Raw genomic sequence first — 18,510 nt, 5'->3', positions numbered from 1 at the left:
ACAGCATATTTCCCATTGCTAACCTCCTTCCTGTCTCTGTCTGTCGGTTCATTCCAACGCTGATTGTTTGATATTATCAGCACAGTCCATCTTTGTTCTGCTCGGATTGCTACAATGGCTGGAATTCTACCAGGGTACAAGCAGAGACAACAACAACCCTGTTTTACAAACAAACACTCAGATCAATCAATACACCGATACATACAGGCAACGATTTGTTCTAATTAACTTGTGCTGTTTACTCTGTGTAACTTTCTGAGATAAAATATAATATCCACGCTATACACCACTTTGTGCCAGGGCTATTAAATTATTGACTCCACATTCTTAACATTCTGATGAAAAAAAAGTACGACCCAAATCCACTGAAGATGAAAGGTTTTATTAAAATCTCTAAGATTTGCCATTAGAGAAAGTGTTTGATACTTTGTTAATGTCTGGACATTTGGTTTTCAGTCAGTCATGTACACTCTTAGAAAGTATTGTCACTGTGGAAATCAAATCCCCTTTAATGCTACTACTCCCCTTGAACCCCCCTTGAGCCTCAGTGGCCGTCGTCCCAAGAACCATTTTAGTGTCCAGACGGCTAGAGAGAGGTGAGGACTGGTCTGGGACTGTTGAGAAACCTGTCACCCTTAAATAGATCAGCCAAGAGCCAACGACAGCAGCACCTGTGCGCCAAACTAGAAAACACACACACACACACACACACACACACACACACACACACACACACACACACACACACACACACACACACAGCATTTCCTCTCTTTACATAACATGTGTTACATGTGCTGTACACATAGAAGGTCACATATTACACTTTGAGTCGTCACTACAACTCACTTGTCCCCCAAAGGCATGTGATGGCAACCACTTCATTGAGATTCTATTCTGACAAACCTTTACAGTTCAGATTCCGTGAGCACATTCAAGCAAAAGTTCAACCTTCAGCAATAAAGCAGTGGTTTTAGATATGAAGATAACAATAAAAACTTAGCGGTTTTGGGTATCCAGTTACAAAGGTTAGTGGTTGTGATGGTTGAAGCTGATTTAAAATAACTTTGGAAATTATTTTAAATCATGCACTCCCTAATACTCAATGAAAACAGAATGAAAACATTTCTGTATATTTTTCTAAGAGCATGGATGTCCCTGTTTATGTGAGATGTCCTATTAGTTTCTATTCTCTTACCCACTTATATATTTTGCTATGCTTTACTGGTTTATTCCAATTTCAGGTTTTCGACTCATAAAATAAATAACATTAGTCTTACTTTCTTCCTATTTCTTTCTCCCAGGATTCATTGGACTCTGGCGCCACCCTGGAGGAGAGCTCGAGCATGGACCTAGATGCGGAGGCCGTCGTAGATGCTGAGAACAACATCAACAATGCCAGGTGGGTTGTTGTCTTTCAAGCCTTTCTTGAGTTAATTTTAACTTTTTTAAAGTTAAAATATCAAGACCCGGATGAGGATATCAAAGAACATTATGGCCAGCCTAAGGCTTCATTTGGATGACGTAGATAGATGTGTGTATGCTATGTTGCTGTGATATGGAATGAGGGCTTCTTCCTTTCCCACATTGAGATATATTCATTTTCTTTGACACGTACTGGATTGCTTTCTTGCACTGATCACTTGACACTTCATTTTCACAAATCCCCTCGCCATGCTGTCTCCTCCACAACTCATTTTATGCTGCATCAGCATCAATAGACCTTTTGTTATCTCCGTCTCTGTATCACAGCTCTGGCTTGTGATTCGTAACAAGCATATTTAATGTACCATGGTTTGATGCGGCATGCAGTGTTTAATTGTAGAAATGGTTCAAGCAGCCAAGTATTAGATGTTGTTCAACCCTATTCAGGAAAAATGGGCAAAAGAAACAGCCTTTTTAGTTGTAACAAATGTGAGACTTCCCGGCAGAAGTTCTGTGAAGTTCTTCCCCACAAGATATCATTCATGACGTACACAAAGGCTTTTAGTCGTGTGACTCTTCCTCAGCTGTTGTTCTGATTTGCCACAAACAGGAACAATGAGTCAGCAAGACTCAAAATAAAGTAGCATTATGACTAGAAAATTAAACTATTATATTATTCCATTCTTAAAAATGTGATGAATTTTGCTCTACAGAATAACACGTCTCAATTTTAATGTGTTTGACCCTTTTCAGTAAATTTTACTCACTATTATTTAAATGTTTTTAATCTTTGTTTCCAGGCAGGACAATCAACCCTGTGACATCATGGATCAGACTCAAACTGACACCATAAGTTGTGTAAGTAGCAATATGTCAGAATAGATCAGTGTTAGCCTGGGTGAACCCAGCCAAGTCTGCTGGCGATTTCATTTAGCTCTGCAGACTAGTCTGGACCCAACCACTGTTCACAAACGCCAAGGTGCGCTATAGGTGGGCTTAACCCGATAACAACAGTGAAGCAAGGGCGATCGTTGGACTGATTGGTTCAAGGTCTACCCAGTTGCATACAGCCGCATTTTGTTCCATTGATCACACCTCTTCAAACTCGGAAATGACAATGTTGATTCCAGACCCATGTTAAATCTTAAATAAGATTGAGCTGTGGTCCGGCGAGGCTACTAGCTAGGCTAGTATATCATGTGTGTTCTGGGCCTTTTAAATGTACATTTAATTGCATAAGACTCACAGAAGAGTAATTTTAGATCTGTTAAAAACAGTTGGCAACATTTTACCTCAGATTGCTTTTACAGTATCCGTCCAACTGTTGTATTATGTCATTTTGTCTTCCATCTGTGCCTTTTCCCTACTTGTTCTTTTATCTTAAATCTCTCTCTCTCCGTCCCTCCAGAACTCTGGTTCATGTAGCTGTGATCAGAATGCAAACACCAGTGAGAGCAACAGGAACTACCTTTCGCCATGCCAACCAAACTCTGGCCACAACCCTCACCTCCAGCTCTTTACAGACAACCAATGGGAAGGTAGGTACCTGCTCGTCTCCGTCATCATTCTGTTTGCAAAAACAAACATCAAAATCGAATGAATTTGAGATATTCTGAAAGGTACTGTTCACGTAATAAGATTTTTATTTTATTTTTAAACTTAGCATTCAAACTCAAATCTTGATTTGATTCATAGACTGACGAGACACACTCAAACCAAGGAAAGTATCTTTAATTGAGAAAACTTCCCTCCAACATGCTCTTGATTATTTTATTGTCAGTTTGGTAGAATCCAGTTATTCTGTCATATTTGTTAATACAATAAACAAATAATCAGTTAACATTAGTTAATATCAGTTTAAATTAAATATAGATGCATTTCAAAAAAACTTATTTAAGCAGTTTTACATGTTATTTAAATGTTTTCATGAAATCATTAAGCATTTGTTCAAAGACATTTTGGGAGCTGTTCTTTCATTTCCCCATAATCCCTTTCAAAAATCAAGTTTGACTGAGGTAAACGTTTGATTGAAACGCACCATTGTGTTGCAGTTAAACCCAACACGTGTGTACTGTATGAAAGCGTTTGAATGACTGACCTCACTGTTCCTTTTCTCTGCCATCTCTCTTCCTGTCCCTCCTCCTTTTCCTCCGTCTTGTCCTCCGTCCATCCGAACAGCGTCACACCCCTCTCATATCCACCTCCCACCCATAGACTTCTCATGTATGCATCTGCAAAAAGAAGGCCAAGGTAAGTGGTTGATATCTGCCCACACGTCCAGCAGTCTAACCATCCCTCCTTGCATCCTCTCTCGTTGATTTTTTTTATGTTTGCTGCTTGGTTTGGACACAGTACTGGAAGCTTAATTAATATTTTTACTCATTAAAATGTGCTTGTGTTATATTGATCAGGAATAGGGTCCCAAATTAACATGGTTGCTTACCTGCCAAGGTGGCTGGAAGATTGTAGGCAAGATAGATTTTTTACCAGCCAGAAATAACAAATAGATTTTCACTACTGCAATGAGCTATTAGCATGTCATCTACAGGTATGTCTCATGTGAAATTCTCAATCAATATTATGGTAGTGTGCAGTATCAATAGTACTACCATAAACTGCATGCAGAAATATGAATGAAACTGATTTAACTCTAAAGTGTAACACATTTAATGTAGTGGTATTTGCCTTTTGAGTGCAAGAAGGCCAATTTATTAAGGAGATTCAGAGTATAACTACCACAAAGACTTGATACTGCATGCAATCACGGTGACATTTAAAAAAAAGATTTTCTCTATTTTTTTATAGTAGTACCAACAATAAAGGAACCACCTTTGCGCTTGTCCTTTGTGTGGACATGGTACAAACTATAAAACATGACCCCTCTTTTAACTTATTTTTTTCTCTCAAGGCTACGAATGACCCAAAGTCTCACTAACTTACTATGACTAAATGTACCCGCATTTGGCCAGTTTTTGATCAGGAATAAATCCCTGGATTTGAAACTTTCATCAGGTGTGATGGTGGACGTTTCCTTCCTCTCGTCCCTCCTACTTCAAGGCACTGGACAGACTGATCAGAGACCGTTTCTCTGTCTATACATTTTCCATCAGACTCGGCCTCTCTATTTCTCACCTCTGTCTCAACATCTTTTCAGCCCTCTCCCTCCCTCTGCTTTTATGTGTGTCTCGTGATATGTACAGCCTGTTCCTCACATGTTATACTCTGCTTAGCCAGGGAAATTGATGTCTGTGATCTCTCCCGCTCTGACTCCTCCCTTTATCTCTTTGCTCCTCTCTCCAGACCCTGTCCCTGCCTACAAATCGTGGCATGACGACAGTGACAGCGGAGAGGCGCAGCTCTCGCCGCTGGCCGGTCGGCTGCTCCCTCTGCCTCTGCTGCTTCCTCTGGAGGACGGAGAGGGGGAGGAGGAGGGAGGGCAGGACTCCCCCTCCCCTTCCCGATCACACCATCACCTCCCGGCACGACGATTCCTAGACTTTGGAGGGCACGGGGCCCAGCGATTCCTCCAGCAGGACGCAGACGCCACCTCACCCACCAAAGCACAGAGGTAAGAGGAGCGGCACGCACCCGGAGGCACCTCACTCACTAGCACTGCACCTGGATCCTGTTTCTAGGTTTCAGAGCGCATCCATACACATCACTCATTACTGATGATTACTGACTTTCATGCACCACTTCAACTTGCTTTAATTAAACCTTGGTTAAATAAACTATTAGTGTTAAGCCTAAAGTCATGTGTGGTCTCCTCTTTGCATTCCCTTGAATGACAAAGAGGCAGAGTGACAGAGTGTTTGAGTATTTTGGATTTGATTGGTCTTTCACTCCAGGCCACGGCGAGCATCGTGTGGCTCCAAGGAGGCGATGAGAGGAGGAGGAGATTCAGTGATCCATCAACTCACCAAGAAGCTCCAGCACCTGAAGAAGAAAATCAAACAGTTTGAAGAGCAGTTTGAGAAGGAGAGGAACTATAAGGTAACGCTAGAAATTGAAATTGGCTGTAGAATATATTATACAAATTATGCACATGAATGTGCAGTAAAATGCCAACTCTTTCAAAAGTGGTAACATTAATTAAAAATGTAATGAAAGCCGGACTGTGAATCAATCAATGATTATACTCACTTTCTTCACAATATTTAACCTAAAGTTAGTACCAGGTTGACAGTGTGCTGGACTTTTTGATTCATCCACACAGTTTATGATCCAAGGCACCTGTAAGCGTTCTTGAAGTACAAGAACATTTTAATTGAATTGAATTGCTTGAATTCAATTCAATTAAAATATAAAAAATGTAAAAAAAGGCTAGAATGTGGCAAACATTTAGTGTTGTAAATAGTGAAGAGGACTATCCCCAGCATGGACATCGCGTCTAAAGCCTCTTTTCATTTGAATAATTTACACTTTGTATAAGTCTCTTTATGTGAAAACAAGAGCTTTACTTGATGATGTTAACCTCATCACCGAAGCAGCTCTGACTCTCCTCACTTCTCTGTGCAGCCCTCTCATGGAGACAAGGCAGCTAACTCCAAAGTCCTCAAGTGGATGACCGACATCACCAAAATCCGCAGGCAGATTAAAGGTAGAACCGCTCACTCTTTCTCCTGTGAATGTACATCTGTGTGTGTTGTGTGTCTGGGTTAGAGTGTCTGTGTGCCATCCTGTTCAATGCTGGACAGCTTGACCCTCTCCACTCCCAGCCTTTGACCTTTGTAGCAACATCGCATGTATGCTGGTCTAACACACACGTAGACACGCACATGCCAAGAGCTGTTTACCTGGCTCTCACGTGCGTGGCTCCCACCCTCCAGTGTGCTGGTGCGTCCTTGTGAACCCACATCCATTACCTCTGTGGTGAATTCAGTAAGGTGAAACGGTGGATAAGACTTTAAGAAATACACCCATAAACACTTTGCAGAATATCTGAAAATATCAAAGACTCTACTACATAATCTACAATTTGATCAGAATTAGAATTGCAGCTACAGAAGGTTTTCCTAGCCACGGAGTCCAAACACAGGTATAAGAATGTCATTTCTACACTTTGCCGTGTCTCTTGTGCACCGTTTCACCATTCTGATCCAGCCACATGACACTCGTCCACCTTCTCTATGTGAGGTGACAGCTCTTCTTTTCGGAGAACACAGTGGCCAAAACATTTCTCTCTCTGTCTCAAATCAAAAATTGAAAACAAAAATAACGCGAGCACCCGCTCTCCACTTTCCTCCCTGCTCCTCCAATCGCCCAACGACTGATTGATTGATTGATTGACTGATCGGCCAACCAGGACGCCAGCACCACCTTTTACCCAGAAGCACGCTGAGGCACCAGGCTTTGCTCCATTCATACAGACGCCACCATGCTCCCTCCTCCCCTTCCTCCTCCTCTTCCTCCTCCTCCTCCTCCTCTATTTGCTCACCTCCCCATCACACACTCACCCCCCCGCTCCACCCCTACTCAGGCCTGAGCTCTAGACCGTGTCACCTCAGTAAGTACCAACACCTTCAGTAAGTAGACAATACATACACACTACTGACACAGTCACAATGACGCAGCATTGTGAGAGCATCTTGCTTCTTTGCTTTGGTGTCTTTCCTGTGGAAACTTCATGTTGGGACAGGACATTAAATAATAGGTGTCTCTCAGAAGTGGAAAGTAACTAGAGGACATTTTTTTAAAGATATTTTCAGGGTTTTTTTTCACCTTTTTATTAGAAAGTTTGAAGTTTTTGAAATGGGGAGAGATTGAGGGGGAGAATATGCAGTAAACGGCCTGGGCTGGAGTCTGCGCCAAGGTCCTAGCCTTAATGGTAAGCTCTACTCTCTACTGGTGAGCCACCGGCCCACCGGCTCAAATGTTTACATAGTAATAAATGTATGTTTAGTTGTGACCTTTTGTGGACAACGTTAAAAAATATAATGTACTGTAGCACTGTACTGTGGGCATTATTCAATAGAGAGATAGTGCTTTGGGCACATAATTGAAAAAAATATATAATTTCAATTCAAAATTTACCCTGAACACTTACACTTACAGTATATACTGTTATTACAAGGTCACAACCGTATCAGACCGACTCAGAGGCTTTTGGATCCTTTGTTTTTATATTATATATACTATCAATCGCTGTTCAGGAACAGGTTTTTGCTTGCTGTGTTTGGGTTTGGACTGTGTGCAGTTATATGTTTTTGTTTGGCGTGCGTTTGTCTTTCTCCTCATATTGTGACTGGCTGATTATAAACTCCGCAGCTATCAGACTCCTGCTTGTCTGATGGTCCAGTGAAAGATGTTTTGTCAAGTGCTGTCTGACCACTTGATGTTTTCTCCACCATTCTCTTCTTGTCCTGATTCTTTCTCTCCTAGTTCATCCATTGTGTCCCCTCATTATTTCTCTCTTTCATCTCCTCTCTAATGACTGTCTTCCTCCTTCCCCAGATGCCAAACACCGTGCAGAGAGTGAGCTGGGCCCTCTGACTCGTCCTCGGAGCAACACCTTACCCAAGAGCTTTGGCTCCACGCTCGGCCAAGGCGTTTATGAAGCAGCAGCGGAGGTGAAGGGTCAACATCCCACCAGGGAGGAAACACTGGACCTCATCCAGTGCAGGGTCAAAGGGAAGAAGCAGGAGGACGGCTGGCCCGATGACATCAAGGTTAGCAGCAGATATTTGTTTTGATCAGGAACTGGATCTTGTGTGAAAGGCCCGGCACACCCACACACAGGTTTTAATCTTTGTTAAATTAGACCTTGAGTCACATGCCACCAATTTCTTCTTGAGCATGGTTGGCACATGCTCAGTAGTAAAAAATAATTGACACCATCGTTTCTCCAAACCTCCGGTTTCCCTATTCCCAGTGCTGGGTTTCCCATGGATAAAGAAATACAAAGTTTTCCACCTTCAACGGAGGTTTCAAAAATCTCCGGTTTTAGTGTCTGTTTGGGTGTGTACATGGCCTTAGAACAATGCAAAAGCACATAATATACATGCCCACTGTGAAAAAGGGAAGTCGCAGAGACCAGGGGAAGAACATGTTTTGTACCACAAATGTAACATACATATGCCCTACAGTATGACACTATCTTGACACAAAACATGTAGATATTACATTGAAAAGCATAGCTTGTGTTGCATAATATGTCAAAATGGCATGATGAACTGTGTCTGTCTCTGCAGAAGATGACCAAGGATCAGTTGTCCTGTGAGAAGACGGTCCTACAGAAGAACCTGCTGCACTATGAGGGCCTGCATGGTCGACCGGTATGTTACGCACATCCTAAAGTCCTGTCTGGATTCCATTTGTTCTATGAAGCTGTGTTTTTCTAACTCTTTTTTTTCTCCCTCAGGTGACTAGAGAGGAACGTCTGGTGGTGAAGCCTCTGTACGATCGCTACAGATTGGTCAAACAGATGCTCACCAGAGTCAGCATTACACCTGTCACAGTACGTGCACGCAAAATTGCAATTCCTGCTTTACTGCATATTGAACTAGTAAACACACACACATACCACTGCTTTATTAACTTCCCCTCCCTCTGCTCCCAGGTGTCCCCCTCCAGTAAGAGGCGAAGTCAGACCCTGCAGCCAATCATCGAGGGTGAAACCGCTCATTTCTGGGAGGAGATCAAAGAAGAGGAGGAGGACGAGCGGAAGGAAAGAGAAGGAGGAAAAGAGGACGGGAGGGATGAGGAAAAGGAGGAAGAGGAGGAGGAGGAGGACGAAGAGGAGGAAGAAGGAGAGAGCAGCAGCGGTGGGGAGATGCAAAGCTCTGAGGTCATCATGGCCGTCGACCTCGTGACTGACGGACCAGTGAGGAGCCAGAACCAACCGGACGGACAGAGTGACTGTCCAATGAGGGCCAAGCTGGAGGAAGGGTCAGGCAGGCTGGCGCTGGACCTGCGGCTGTCCAGCTCAAACGCCTCGTCCATGTAAGAACACAGACACAGCTCAGTGTAGACAACCCCTGTGTCACATTTACCCGTTATTCTGTTTACATTTACGTTACAATTCATTGGAAAATGCTGCGTTGATTGACATATTTTAAAAAAAAATGTAACTGCATTAATTACATCAGCCATACCGTTGCTGACCTGTGCAGAAACCAGCATGAAAAATGCGAGACAGTTCTGAAATTAAAGACGGTTCTGTAATCTGGTTAACGTGTCACTGATCTTGTAGCTGTATATCATAGCAGTGCGCCCGCACACACACACACACATCCTCTAATCTTCATCAGCTCAGGTGTGTAAATCCAGGTCTCTTATCTGGACATGATCCTTGCAGCTGATTCCTCATGCCACCACAGGCCAGCTTATAGCAACCTCACTTACAGCGGCCCTTCTCTTCTGCCTTGAATCAATTCTTAGTTTAGATCCAAACGATTGCTGTAGAATAAAAATACATATTTTACATATACCCAACTGCTGTCCAGCCATATACTATGTATTCATCTAGTCTTGTTATATAAGTAAGATTGCAGCATGTGTATGCATTCTCTTCATGTATCCCATCATCCTCCAGGCCAGAGCTGCTGGAACAGCTGTGGAAGGCCAGAGCAGAGAAGAAAAAACTGAGGAAGACCATCCGAGAGTTTGAGGAAGATTTTTACCAGCGTAATGGAAGGTAGGTGGAGGACACAAGTCGCACACATGCAAACTCCAAATCCTGTTTTATTCTTCTGCTGAAAAATGTAACATAGTGGCTACGCACGCACATCTAGATCTAGGAAATCTCTTAGGTTTTCATATTTTAATCATTCTTCAGCCACAAAAGTTGACTGAAATCAACAATTGCTAACCAGGAAGGCCATTTACAAACATACAACAGTCATGTGAGTGGAAACAGTAAAATAATGCATTGATAATTGGATAAAACACAGGTATGAATCTAGCCTAACTCAAAATAACCTGGAAATCAGTTAATTAAACATTTCACTTTTTAGCTTATAATTTAATTTTAGCTGGTGTAAACACTAGTCTTCACAAGAAGGGTATTATTAATTTAATTTATTTTTCATTCATTCCTCAAGGGGAAATGTTTTGCGTCAGTGACAATGAACCAAACAGTGAAGGAAGCTGCCATTCGCCAAATTCAAATCAACGATTATGGTCATGAATAAGAACGGATTAAATGTGAAGTCAACATACAAACGACAGTGCCCGTGCACCGTTTATCAGAGTGATTGCAGAGTCTCAAAAACCCCCCCCAAAAAAAACGTATACTTTTCATATCGCGGATTCCTAGAACATTTTGCAGAGCCCATTTGAGGATCAGTTTTTCTCAAAGACAAGGCAGGGAAACCTCTTCATGACATAAACATTTCTCAAACCTGTCTTGTTTTCTGTCTCCCTCCTTTGCTGTAGAAATGTTCTGAAGGAGGAGCGTGTGCTGCTGCTGGAGGAGTACAGGGAGTACAAGAGGATCAAAGCCAAACTCCGCCTCCTGGAAGTTCTCATAAGCAAACAGGATTCCTCCAAATCCATCTAGACCCGCCCCCTCAGACACCCGCCATCTTTCATCAGTGCTGTGAGGATCGCCCAGGACGTCCATCAGTCTGTCAGACATCATCACACCTGGGATGGGTCAACATCACACACTCACAATCACAGCACGGCTTCAAAGGAAGTTAACATCTGCATCTGGTGTGCTGCATTTATGTCCTGTAGAAAACAGAGTAAAGTTTTGGTTCTTGGGTCTTAATTCCTGCACCACAACGTCCCTGAGGAAGTTACTATCCAACAATCACAAGAAAAGACCTGCGTTCAGCCTCCTTAAGACTGCAACAAAACACTGGTTGTTTTTAGCATCAGTTTCTGGAGTAGGGATGATAATTAAGTAAATAGTAGTAAATTAAAAAGGACAACATGATGACGAGGAGTTGTTGACATCCCAAATAGTTTTTAATATTTAGAATCAACCTTATGACAAACAACAAGCAAATGTTAAGCATCAATATCACTATATCAATATCTATTTAGAGTTAACTCATGTGGACATATATTGGGGTCCTTTACCTGAAATGCTTAGTTTCTGAGTTCATTCAGTTTTAAGACATAATATGTGCATTTACAGCTATTTTCCCACGACATGAATGCAGCAAAACCAACAGACCATCTTAAAATCACTGCTGTCAGCCACAACTGATCTCTGCTGCCTCACCTGACTGCATATCGTTTGAAAACATGGAGAAAAAGGAACCCTCACCACTGTTTTTCTTCATCTTCGCACCAACTTAACTCAAGACTTTGAACTTGTGTGAGAAGGAAAAATAATGACTTTTTCAGTTGGGAAATGTTCTTTTGTTCTATTTTTTTCCTTCATACTGAGGAATTTTATTGGACGTTATTTTCTCAAGACGCTCATTCTTTCTTTCAGAAAGAGTCCCTGTTTTGCCTTGCGTCAGGGAGTCACACTTTCTCAAAGCGGCTCTGTTGGCACGAGGTGATTCGTTATTTTATTCTGTCAGTAAAACTTAATTGAACATCCAGGATGCTCCACCTTCTGACTGATTTTAAAATTCATTCACAAGTTTAAAAACAAGTTTGCGTGTGATTTGTTGTTAAAAAATATTCTATACATACATGTTTGTGAGACACTGCTGTTCACATCTTTCTCTTGAATGAAAAAGAATGTGTTGTATTCCCAGGGAAAATTGACAAAAAAAGAAATTATTAACTCCCAGTGTAACCGTGGACCTGATTTGAAAGACAGATTCTGATTTTCCTTTTCATTTATTTGTTGCTCATTTTCTAGAAGTTTTTTTGTTTTTTTCTCTTTTGGCAATATTTGTCAATGAGTTGCCACAAGCTGACATTCCCAGTAGCTTCTTGCAAAAAACGCTGCTTTTAAGTCATATGGTCTGTCGTCTGAGTTTTTAAGTCATATACTCGTTATTTTGATATTTCTGACAGCACTTAAAGGCAGCAATAGACTGGAGATGCTACTAGGAAGCGGTCATACTCAGATTTTAAGATGTAGATAGATGTGGTTGTTTTGGAAATCAAATGGAAAATGACTTCTTTCTTTGTTTTTGACCTGTCTCTTCACCTATTCAGTTTGCTGCATGGAGATGTGGCAGGATTAGAGGGACTATGGGTAATTAATGCAGAGGAGAGGAGCCAGTATCTGGTCCACGTTGCTTCTGCTTCTGTGAAACCAAAGCATGTTGGCTACAGGCAGTTAGATAGTGACACAGTCAGCAGTTGCTGTGCAGCTGATGTGACTGTTACTGAAGAACCGATTTAACTCTTCGGTTAAAGTTTGATTGTAGCTTTAAAGGCTTGTTGTATTGATGATTTGCCGCACTGCAAGCACTGATTTTAAACGCAGAGAAGCGACTCCGTCTGTGGTTCACTGATATAAGTGAGTCATTGCTGTAGCATGATGTACACAATGCTATGAGACAAGGAAGAAGTTTTACGGCCAACATCAAAACAATCCTCGGCTGTGTTTCTCTTCGGTCAGGTCTACGTCCCAGCGAAGTTTCTTTTCCTGCTGGCAGGTAAAATGAGGACCGGGTTGTCAACAAACTCATCCTCTTTATTTTTCTTGTTCATAGAGGCTGTGTTGTCTTGTATCAGGCGGGAGTTGAGATGTCACCGTGTGATTTGAAATGGGACGAAGAAATTCACAACGTAAAGCTGGTAAACTGGCAGAGGAGGTTCTATTATCAGAACCTATTTAGCCTGCAAAGTCCGGTGTTTAAGGCCAATAAGACAAAGCAGTCATTTTCAATGACTTGCCAGGATGGAAGTTGGCTGCAGTCTTCAGTCAGTCAGTGACGACGGATGTGACTGTTTGAAATCAAAGTTTTAATTGAGTCAGGAGTTGAACCTTTTGTGTTTGTGAATGCTTTTGAAGAATATGAGGGAGGGTGTGTTTGTCAGGACGGTTTAGTTTGATGTAAAAAGATGTTATTTGCACAGCATTCACAGAATGCAGCCCTTTTGTTTTTTCATTTGTATTTCTAAAAATGAAGCACTACTTCTATACAAATATAAATATATCTGTACATAAAAAAAAAAATACCCGAAGGAATGAATGTCAGAAATGTTTAAATTATTTCAAACATTATGTTTGGCCCCCTTTGGTTCATTATATTTGTGGTGCCCTGAGAATGTGTTTTTTATTATAATTATAAATATTGCTATAACTATCATAACCATTATTTGTGTGATAATGACAATAATCCTTTTGTATCTACTCAAACTGTAAAACCAGGCTGTAGAAGTTAGTCTGTCACTGTGTGTGGCTAATCAAACATGAACCTGCTCTGTACTCTATTTTATTTTGTCGCTCTGTGTAATATAAGCTAAAAATAGAAGCAGTACTGTAGTGAGCTTGCATGGGAAAAAGAGAACATAGTCTGAATAACGTGATGTATTGTTTGTATTATTTGTGCCATGAAGAAGCAGCAATAATAAAAGTTTGCCTGGAGGCTTTACAGTATCTTGTAATGTTGGGTGGGAGTGTGAATACTTATATATACAGGTCCTTCTCATATAATTAGCATATTGTGATAAAGTTGATTATTTTCCATAATGTAATGATAACAATTGAACTTTCATATATTTTAGATTCATTGCACACCAACTGAAATATTTCAGGTCTTTTGTTGTTTTAATACTGATGATTTTGGCATACAGCTCATGAAAACCCCAAATTCCTATCTCAAAAAATTAGCATATCATGAAAAGGTACTCTAAACGAGCTCTTAACCTAATCATCTGAATCAACTAATTAACTCTAAACACCTGCAAAAGATTCCTGAGGCTTTTAAAAACTCCCAACCTGGTTCATTACTCAAAACCGCAATCATGGGTATGACTGCCGACCTGACTGCTGTCCAGAAGGCCATCATTGACACCCTCAAGCAAGAGGGTAAGACACAGAAAGAAATTTCTGAGCGAATAGGCTGTTCCCAGAGTGCTGTATCAAGGCACCTCAGTGGGAAGTCTGTGGGAAGGAAAAAGTGTGGCAGAAAACGCTGCACAACCAGAAGAGGTGACCGGACCCTGAGGAGGATTGTGGAGAAGGGCCGATTCCAGACCTTGGGGGACCTGCGGAAGCAGTGGACTGAGTCTGGAGTAGAAACATCCAGAGCCACCGTGCACAGGCGTGTGCAGGAAATGGGCTACAGGTGCCGCATTCCCCAGGTCAAGCCACTTTTGAACCAGCGGCAGAAGCGCCTGACCTGGGCTACAGAGAAGCAGCACTGGACTGTTGTTCAGTGGTCCAAAGTACTTTTTTCGGATGAAAGCAAATTTTGCATGTCATTCGGAAATCAAGGTGCCAGAGTCTGGAGGAAGACTGGGGAGAAGGAAATGCCAAAATGCCTGAAGTCCAGTGTCAAGTACCCACAGTCAGTGATGGTCTGGGGTGCCATGTCAGCTGCTGGTGTTGGTCCACTGTGTTTTATCAAAGGCAGGGTCAATGCAGCTAGCTATCAGGAGATTTTGGAGCACTTCATGCTTCCATCTGCTGAAACGCTTTATGGAGATGAAGATTTCATTTTTCAACAAGACCTGGCACCTGCTCACAGTGCCAAAACCACTGGTAAATGGTTTACTGACCATGGTATTACTGTGCTCAATTGGCCTGCCAACTCTCCTGACCTGAACCCCATAGAGAATCTGTGGGATATTGTGAAGAGGAAGTTGAGAGACACCAGACCCAACACTGTGGATGAGCTTAAGGCCGCTATCGAAGCATCCTGGGCCTCCATAACACCTCAGCAGTGCCACAGGCTGATTGCCTCCATGCCACGCCGCATTGAAGCAGTCATTTCTGCGAAAGGATTCCCGACCAAGTATTGAGTGCATAACTGAACATAATTATTTGAAGGTTGACTTTTTTTGTATTAAAAACACTTTTCTTTTATTGGTCGGATTAAATATGCTAATTCTTTGAGATAGGGATTTTTGGTTTTTCTTTACTTTTTTGCCAAAATCATCAATATTAAAACAATAAAAGGCTTGAACTACTTCAGTTGTGTGTAATGAATCTAAAATATATGAAAGTCTAATGTTTATCAGTACATTACAGAAAATATTGAACTTTATCACAATATGCTAATTATACGAGAAGGACCTGTATATATATATAGGTTTTTTTCACCTACTTTTATTTTCAGCCTGACACACACATGGCCACACATACTCTCTACTCAGATGGTGTGTTTTTACCACTGTTGTTGCATAATGTTCATGTTGGCGCTGCTGAAAAACCAAAACAAGAAGATGTGTTGAGTAGACGGATAAACAGGGAGCCAATGACAGATGTGTCATATCTGAGTACATTCCCGTTTTTATCATTGTTCAAAAATTGAAACAATCCATTATCCCTCTTCAATGTCTGAAGGGCTTTTCTTTTGGTTTTTATCTTCTTTGTTTTGGGTAAAAAAAAAGTGAACAACAGATTTTTTTCAAACAGTTTTCTCATTGTACCTGCAACATAGTGGTAAAATTCATATTGTAAACTATAAACCTGGTCTGTCTGTCAGTGTACAGTATGTTTCATCTCACACTCGCACATCTCAACATGCATGGTTGTTTCACACATCTGGAACTCACAGCAGAAGTCACTGTCAAAGATATCTCGCAGCAGGTCACCGCTCCTCCTGGAAAAGTTGAACAAATTAACAGAAATGATCAGGGAGATCAAAAATTGACAAGTCTGCAAAGGGATTTCTGAGCAAATCTTTCAGATTTAAAGGATAAATGGTCATGTTGCTCACAGTTGTGATCAAATTAGTAATTAGATGCTTCGTGACATCTTTTGACACTGAATTTGTGCTGTAAATTCCTTTGACCAGAGAGGTTTCTATCTCCCTCCAGGCCACCTACTGGTGATGCTGTTCTTTCACATCAATATAATGTACGTACGTATGTATCTATATATGTTTTTCTTACTTTGTGAATGCTTTTTTTTCTTCAGTTTCCTTCATTTACAGATGAGAAAAATAAATCCAGTAACATTTACAAACGGAAATAAAACCTTACAAGCTTGCCACATCAGTTCTCCTGTGCTTGAGTCGCTTAAAGTTAAATGTTATCAAGATAATGTATGCTGTCAACCCACCCTAAATAAAAGTTAAATAACTGAAATATGTAGACCAACATTATAAATAATTTGTACACAAATTGTGGACACATCTAATTTAATTATTTCATATTTTGAGAAATCGATGAAGGACCAAATGTAGGCAGGAAAGAGACAGGAAACTTACTAAATTAAATAATACATTTGCCGATGATGCAGCGTCCTCCAGTGGACAACAGCAGTACAAGCAAAACTTCACTGACCTAACAGTAAAAATATATATTTACATTTTAAAATAATAATAAACTTAGCAACTTGACCTTTATGCTGATCAGGCAACGATCAGAATAAAATATTGGCTATTATAAATAGTGGACTGGATTCCAATTCGTAAAGCAGCACTTGCACATGATGAAGGTGCAGCTAATTTCAACGACTTTTACTTCCGGTTAGCTTGAACATAATAATCAACCACAAATTATCATGTGGCATATAACAATGTCAATTTAAAAACAAATTACAGTTAGGTTAAGTAAATGGAGAAAAGGTAGAACTGGCCTCACACGTGGTGGAATATGCCTACCGGCTAAAGCAACGTAAAATGCTAATACTCAAGTAGCCTGGTACAGCCTATGGCTAGCCTAATTAAAAAGTACAAATAGCCTACTCATAGCCTATGCTAAATCCCCCTGTAGGATTAGGCTCCTAAACTATTATTTCTTGACTTGAGTAAATTAATAATTCGACCACTGCAAAAGGAGAAACAATTGTTTGCAGGTCAAACAAATTAAACACCTGAGAAACGATACCGTCTTAAGTCACGTGCACCTGACAGGTGAGACAAAAACCGTCTGTAGGTTGGAGCGCTGGAGTCGTCCCTCGGTGACTGTGAACTATTCTGTGAACTCAACTGCTGCGCGCTGTCCTGCACGTGTCCAGGCCGGACTGAATATAAATTACATTCGTCATGAGTTTATTAGGATTTTTTAATAATGGAAAATGTCAGTCCAATTGACTTTTTCAGTGACAGTTGCCTCCGAAAGTGGTCAGACTCGGAGATATGCTAATTGAGCTGATTGCACATGTCAATCAAATGTTAAAGACCACCCCCAGCGGTGAGTGTGATCACCGGCTAATCAAAAAGCTAATCAGCCAATCACATGGCAGCAATTTAATGCATTTAGGCATTTAGACTTGGTCTTGCCATCTGAATGTCGCAACTGAAATCGAGACTCATCAGACCAGGCATGATTTTTCAATCGTCTATTGTCCAATTTTGGTGATCCTGTGAGAATTGTAGCCTTAGTTTCCTGTTTTTAGCTGAAATAAGTGGCACCCGGTGGGGTCTTCTGTTGCTCTGTGGCCCATCTGCTTCAAGGTTGGTCGTGTTTTGCATTCAGAGATGGTATTCTGCATACCCTGGTTGTAACGAGTAGTTATTTGAGTTAGCCTACTGTTGCCTTTCTATCGTCTCAAACCAGTATGCCCATCCTCCACTGACCTCCCTCTGACTTCAACAAGGCATTATACGTCCACACAAATGCCGCTCACTGGATATTTTTTCTTTTTCGGAAAATTCTCTGTAAGCCCTATAGATGGTTGTGCGTGAAACTCCCAGTAAATCAGCAGTTTCCGAAATACTCATACCAGTCCTCCTGGCACCCTCAACATTGCCATGTTCAAAGTAACTTAAAACCCCTTTCTGTTGCTTGGTTTTAACTTCAATAAGTTGTCATGTCTTGGTCTACATGCCTAAATGCATTGAGTTTCTGCCATGTGATTGGCTGATAAGTTATGTGTTAACAAGAAAATAAACCTCTGTACCTAATAAAGTGGCTGGTGAGTGTCTATATACTGTATATATATCACTTAGTTATCACTCAGTTAGGTAAAGGTATGGCAGATGACAAATCAGCCATACCTTTACCTAACTGCTTCTTAACTAGCTCTGCAGAATCTCATCAGTGTATTGTATTGAGATTCCTAAAGGTGACACCAAATGTTCATCTTAACTTCATGAACATTGAACATCA

General features: G+C 41.1%; 1 protein-coding gene across 3 annotated transcripts in view; it reads left to right on the top strand.

The window, feature by feature from the left end:
* The window catches only part of fam13b (family with sequence similarity 13 member B), an 83,601-nt gene extending 69,644 nt beyond the window's left edge, over nucleotides 1-13,957 (top strand). The window contains exons 11-24 of one of the 3 annotated variants that reach the window (XM_080035742.1): nucleotides 1,305-1,402; nucleotides 2,226-2,283; nucleotides 2,834-2,963; nucleotides 3,604-3,675; nucleotides 4,726-4,993; nucleotides 5,274-5,418; nucleotides 5,944-6,025; nucleotides 6,731-6,931; nucleotides 7,879-8,093; nucleotides 8,616-8,699; nucleotides 8,786-8,881; nucleotides 8,984-9,366; nucleotides 9,959-10,060; nucleotides 10,801-13,957. In XM_080035742.1, the coding sequence (XP_079891868.1) occupies nucleotides 1,305-1,402; nucleotides 2,226-2,283; nucleotides 2,834-2,963; nucleotides 3,604-3,675; nucleotides 4,726-4,993; nucleotides 5,274-5,418; nucleotides 5,944-6,025; nucleotides 6,731-6,931; nucleotides 7,879-8,093; nucleotides 8,616-8,699; nucleotides 8,786-8,881; nucleotides 8,984-9,366; nucleotides 9,959-10,060; nucleotides 10,801-10,924 (2,058 nt within the window). In that variant the 3' untranslated portion in view covers nucleotides 10,925-13,957. The remainder of the gene's footprint in view (nucleotides 1-1,304; nucleotides 1,403-2,225; nucleotides 2,284-2,833; nucleotides 2,964-3,603; nucleotides 3,676-4,725; nucleotides 4,994-5,273; nucleotides 5,419-5,943; nucleotides 6,026-6,730; nucleotides 6,932-7,878; nucleotides 8,094-8,615; nucleotides 8,700-8,785; nucleotides 8,882-8,983; nucleotides 9,367-9,958; nucleotides 10,061-10,800) is intronic. The other 2 variants (XM_080035743.1, XM_080035744.1) reach the window with 2 other exon arrangements.
* The last annotated feature ends 4,553 nt before the right edge of the window (nucleotides 13,958-18,510 follow it).

Source organism: Ammodytes marinus, assembly GCF_949987685.1.
Source record: "Ammodytes marinus genome assembly, chromosome: 10".
Lineage (NCBI taxonomy): Eukaryota > Metazoa > Chordata > Actinopteri > Uranoscopiformes > Ammodytidae > Ammodytes > Ammodytes marinus.
This window is presented reverse-complemented; position numbering and strand designations above follow the sequence as displayed.